The sequence below is a fragment of the Pterocles gutturalis genome, unplaced genomic scaffold (assembly GCF_000699245.1).
Source record: "Pterocles gutturalis isolate BGI_N339 unplaced genomic scaffold, ASM69924v1 scaffold7494, whole genome shotgun sequence".
Lineage (NCBI taxonomy): Eukaryota > Metazoa > Chordata > Aves > Pterocliformes > Pteroclidae > Pterocles > Pterocles gutturalis.
The window spans coordinates 82,294-87,841 of record NW_010135655.1 but is presented as its reverse complement, the minus strand read 5'-3'; the positions used below and the strand labels follow the sequence as shown (position 1 = coordinate 87,841).

The 5,548-nt window shown below is 36.2% G+C and overlaps 1 protein-coding gene across 1 annotated transcript; it reads left to right on the top strand.

Annotated features, from left to right (window-relative positions):
- Positions 1-2,179: 2,179 nt before the first annotated feature.
- On the top strand, positions 2,180-5,178 carry OTULIN (OTU deubiquitinase with linear linkage specificity; the record flags this gene model as incomplete). Its single annotated transcript, XM_010081979.1, has 3 exons — positions 2,180-2,345; positions 3,367-3,636; positions 4,914-5,178. Coding segments are annotated over 3 exons (631 nt in total), but the record flags the coding sequence as incomplete, so codon positions are not given.
- Between the last annotated feature and the right edge of the window lie 370 nt (positions 5,179-5,548).

Here is a 5,548-nt window from a genome sequence, read left to right as displayed (position 1 = left end):
TTATTAATTTTATTTTATTTCTGTTATTAATTTTTTCTTATTTCAAAAAGGATTGTCATTGTTTTAACTCAACTAGTGATGAGCATCACACATCCACTTGCTCACTCCCACCCGGTGGGATGGGGAGAGAATTGGGAGAGTGAAATTGAGAACACTTGTGGATTGAGATAAAGACAGTTTAATAGGTAAAGCAAAAGTTGTGCACACAAGCAAAGCAAAACAAGGAATTCATTCACTACTTCCTGTTGGCTGGCCGGTGTTCAGCCATCTGCAGGAAAGCGGAGCTCCAACACGTGTAATGGTTACTTGGGAGGACAAACACCATCGCTCCAAATGTCCCCCTCACTTCCTTCTTCCGTCAACTTCATATGCTGAGCATGATGTCGTATGGAATGGAATATCCATTCGGTCAGGTGGGGTCGGCTGTCTCAGCTGTGTCCCCTCCCAGATTCTTGTGGAGAAGCAGCTGGGAGGGCAGGAGCAGTAAGAAAAGCTGAAAAAGTGCTTGGCTTAATGCAAACATTCCTTGGCAACAATTAAAACATCAGTGTGTTATTAACATTATTCTCAGCACAAATCTAAAACATAGCCTCTATAAAGAAAGTTAACTCTGTCCCAGCCAAAACCAGCACACCTAGACAAAAGTGGTCCACTTCAAGGGAGTAAGTTTCCAGTCATCCAGGTCGCTGCTGGAAATGTAAATGGTGAATGTCTGATGCAGACTCTGTAGGCTAGCAGTCCAGGTAGAATCGTATTGCTTTTATTGTCCTCTGTGTAACTCTAGAGGTCATATTAAAATTTCTCATTGTGGTCATTGTCATTGTTAAATAAACTTCTGCTGATATGTTTTCGTAATTACTGATAAAAATATTTTTATGAAATGTTTCTTACTGCAGCAGTACATTGTAAAAAGGTTTTATTTTTATAAAAAAATATTCTTGCAGCTAACAACCATCTCCACATTATCAAACTACAGAAGATAGCTTCCTAGTGCTCCTTTAAAGAACATGCAAACATTTTAAAATGGTGTATTTTGCAGTTTTTAAATGATGTTCACCTATTTTTTTCCTGCTGGCTTATAGAGGAAAATGTGTCATATGGTAACGAACGTTTTTTTTGAAAAAGGTGTACTACACAAAGCGAACTGATTGAAATGATAAACTGTTAATGCATCCAAGCAGAGGGCATGTAAGAGATATATGTGCGGTGATAGGAGTACAACTTCAAAAAAGGTTTTTGGTTTTATTTTTTAATTTAAAATGGTGTTTACATGCACATTTCTTGTTGTAGAAGTTACTGGCATATAATCTTTAATTATTTAGTTCTGTATGTCCAGTTAGCATAGGATGCCAGGCTGGGGTGGGTGACGGTCTGAATATCTGACAAATACTTGGTTACCATTAAAGAGAACATATTACTAACTTGGAGTTCTGTAAAATGAAAACTGGCTGGTGATGGCTGATGGTATATGTGCTGCTCTAGCCGATTATTTAATTTATTGTGAGACACAAGTTGCTTTTCGAGTTCTAGCGGTAAAATGGGTTTATAAATGAGGGTTAAAAAACTGGGCATGCAACTGCCAGGATGTCTTTCAAGAGAAGTGTAAAAGCTCTTATCTGAGCAGGTGTAGCATGTGAGCAGTAGAAGAGGCAGATCTGAGGCTAAAGTATGATCTGATGCATCAACTAATCCTCAGGCTGTTTTCTTCTTTATAAGAAAACCTGTCCCGCAGTGTTTTAATTATGTTCCCTGGAAAGAAAACACAGTTTGTGTCTTCTAGACAAGGTAGTTTTCACTCCACCAAGACTTCTGGATTATCTGGTAGATGTCATTGAATCTTTAACTTTCTCTTCTGTTGGTTCAGGGACGCTTTCACACACGGTGGCTGTCATCTGCTGCTGGAGGGGTTTTTTTTAAATTTTAAAAAAATAGGCATCAGTACCTTAAGGTTATGAATTTTTCCAGTGCTTACGTATTGTTTAGATGTGGAAATAGTAACAGACGGGTATTCTGACTGTGATCCAGCAAGTACTGGAAAGAGCCAGTTGTGTTCAATTATGGTCATCTTAGTACGACATCTCTTCAGAAGAACATATGAGAGATCGTTTTAAGGTGAAAAATGCTTACCAAAAAAAAGGTAAATAAAATAACGTGCATGTTGGTGGTTTTTCCCTTCAAGAGTTTTGACTGAAGCTGCAATCTCTTCTCTCAACTTCCAGCTTCCTGAAAACTTGCTGAGCAAATATGACTGGATCAGGCAGTGGCAGCTAAAAGAGAAACTGGGCAGGAAGATGGGAGAAATAAGTGATGAAATTAAAGAATATTTAATACTTCTAAGGAAAAAGGTTGGAAAAGCATTTACTTATTCTGGGTCACATGCAAATAAGAATTACAAAGATTTTTGAATGTGGTGAATTTAGCATAAGGATGTTTTCACTAGTGAAAAAAGTCACTTTTCTTGATGTATACTGCAAAAAAAAAAAAAATCAAGGAAAGAATGTCTGTTCAGATCTGTGGGAGTTTTCTGGTCTTCCACTGCTTACATTAGCTGGAATTAATTTGTCAGTGCTGCAGAAAACTATTAGTTAGGTTTCAATGAAGAAATTAGTGTAACAGAAGAATTAATGTAACATTTTGCCTGTTATTTTTTCTATTTTTTTGAAGGAACTATGTATACTATGGATAAATGCTGTTGCTACCTTGAACAGGTCATGGAAAGAAAAAAAAATAGAATAATGGTGAAGTAATTTCAAAGGAGTAGTTTTCATTCCACATTTGTATGTTTTTATTGTAGGTTAACGTGACGAAAATGGTTGTGCCCTTGTGGTGTTAATAGTATATTACCTAGCCCCATCTTTTCCCACCTCCTTGAAACTCTGGAACCTATTTACAGCTCTTCAGTGGTTCCTGTCTTACTGTGTATACATATTATCTTTTTTTGAAGTCTTTTAAGAATATTTTAACGGCTGCAGTTTCTGAGGGTGGGAATGATATGTGCATTCTGAGTAACTGAAATGCAAACAATATGAAGGATGTAGGATTTTTGATACAGGAAACAAAAAGGTTATTATTTTATTGTTTGTTGTCCCATGAAAATACTTGTTTTGCCACCTTGAAACAATTTCCAATATCCCCTTCTTCTGTTTTGCTTAAGGACTAATTTAAGCAAAATCAAACTAACTCAATTTGACCTTGTCCTGATAAATGGGACTACAGCTGCAGAAATATTCTCACCTGTTTTTAAAAAGGTGCAAAACTCTTAAATTCGAGTGCCTATCCTGAACATCTGACAATTCACAAATGGCTTTTTACAGCTCTTGCATGTTGATACGTATTGTGTGTGTGTGTTATTGTTTTTTTTTACAGTGGAAGAATGTAAGTGAAATCAAGGGTCCTGTGGAGAAACAAGAAGCTTGTGATAAATTATTTAAAAACGAAGAGGACGAGTATAGTCTCTATGAAGCACTGAAATTTTTGATGCTTAACACCGCCATTGAATTATACAATGATGATAAAAATGGAAGGAGAGTTCCTGTCTTCTCATGGTTACTGTTTGCACGGGATACATCTAGCAACCCCTGTCAGTTAATGCATAACCATTTGAATCATATTGGTCACAGTGGAGGCCTTGAACAGGTGAGGAGAGATTGTTCTTACAGTATTATTTTCTGGTTTGACGATTTTGGTTTCAAGTGGTTTAAGAAATCATCCAGCTTTTTTTGTTCTGGATAAATGTAATGGTGTAGCGTCTGGTCTTTCATTGGAAAAAAATACAGTAGAACTGCTTGCTTGTAGAAGTCTGTAAAGGCCTTCCTTTCAAACACTGATTTTTGTCTGGCAGCGGACAGTTAGGGAGCATTCTTTGGAAGCATGGTATTCTATTAATACTAACACTTCTATTAGTCTCGTAATTGTTAGCTTTCTTAAAATATCACAATAAAAGCTAATAAGTTATGAATGTGTAGTACATATAGTTGGTGTATTCTCATAAATTAATGACAATTACTGCTTTATACATTGCAGAAATGATATGCATATAACAAAAAAGCCCCAAAAATTGTAGTGGTTAACAAGCTGAATAGTCTGAATGATTTTAGAAATATCCTTTTAAAAAAATCCCATTGATTCCCACATTACAAGTGTGGTACTGCAGTTAAATTCAATACTTAATTATAGACACTAGAAACATGGAATTACCATGTTTTGTTTCTGTTTATTGGCTTAAAAATCTGACAACTTGTATAGATGAGACAGGTTGCTGTTACTGTTAAATTAGCTGATTCATGGGTGACTTTTTTGCTGCCTAGTTTAATCAGTAAGTAATGTTGTCTATTTTTGTGCTGACAAGATTTATTTATTTCAGTGATATTCTTTATAAATTGTTATTTAGAACAGGATATGCTTGCCATTGTAGTAGGCAAGATAGAAGATTTTCCAGCTTATTTCTCTGAATTCCTTCTGATACCAACAGGCTTCGTAAGGCTTTCCATCTACTTTTGATTTGGCCAGAGAGTTCAGAGTACCCTCTAAGAGGGAAAGGATCATTGCCTGAAGACCGTTCTTGTCTGATTTAGTGACTTAACAGGAAGAATGTGACACGAGAGAATGTCTTTTCCACCTGTTTGTGGCAGTAGGGAAGTGGGATTCTCTGTATAAAGTAGCTTTTCTTTAGGACTGATATCCTACTATGCCATTGTTGGGTCTGAAGAGCTCCGTGTTAAAGGTATGGTATCTTAGAGGTGTATGATGAAGATATTAAGTTAGAGATGCTCGTGTATTTGCATTTTCACTTCATATTTTTTTTCTTTGAAAGATCACATCTGATAGGTATTAGTTTAGTATTTTTATGAGAAATACCTTGTGAAAGGTATGTTTAATTTTACACATCATATTTCTGCTTATTTCCAATGTAGGTGGAAATGTTTCTCCTTGCTTATGCTCTGCAGCATACCATCCAAGTGTATCGACTGTATAAATATAGTACTGATGAATTCATCACACTTTATCCCAGTGACCCGGAGGAGGGCTGGCCTGTGGTGACTCTCATCACTGAAGATGACAGACATTATAATATTCCAGTCAGAATGTGCCAAGAGACTGTCCTGTAAACAAGTGGTTTTTGGCAGACAAACCTGTGCTGCTTATTGAGGTTTCCAGTGCTGTTTTGAAACAAGATGATGATGAAGTCTGCGTTTGAAACAACTTGAAATCCATGTTTACATCTGAAATGATACATCAAATAGGTACTCCCTTAGAGTAAAAATTTTTCAAGTATGGCTTTTGTTGCCCATAAAAAAAAATAGAAAAACTTCTGTAATCCTTTTTTTTTTTTTTTTTTTTTTTAAGGGCTTACTCTGAATAGGAATGCAAAAACTATAGATTTACTTTTTTAAGATAGGTGAGGCTCTGTAGTAAGACATGAGCTGACCTCCTGCTCCCTGAAATAATGAGATGATGTTGAATTGGAATTTCTGGAAACATAAGCTGGTAGTGTCCTCGCTGATATTTGTAAGGCTGCTTAGAAGCAATTTGTACAAATCTTGGGTCT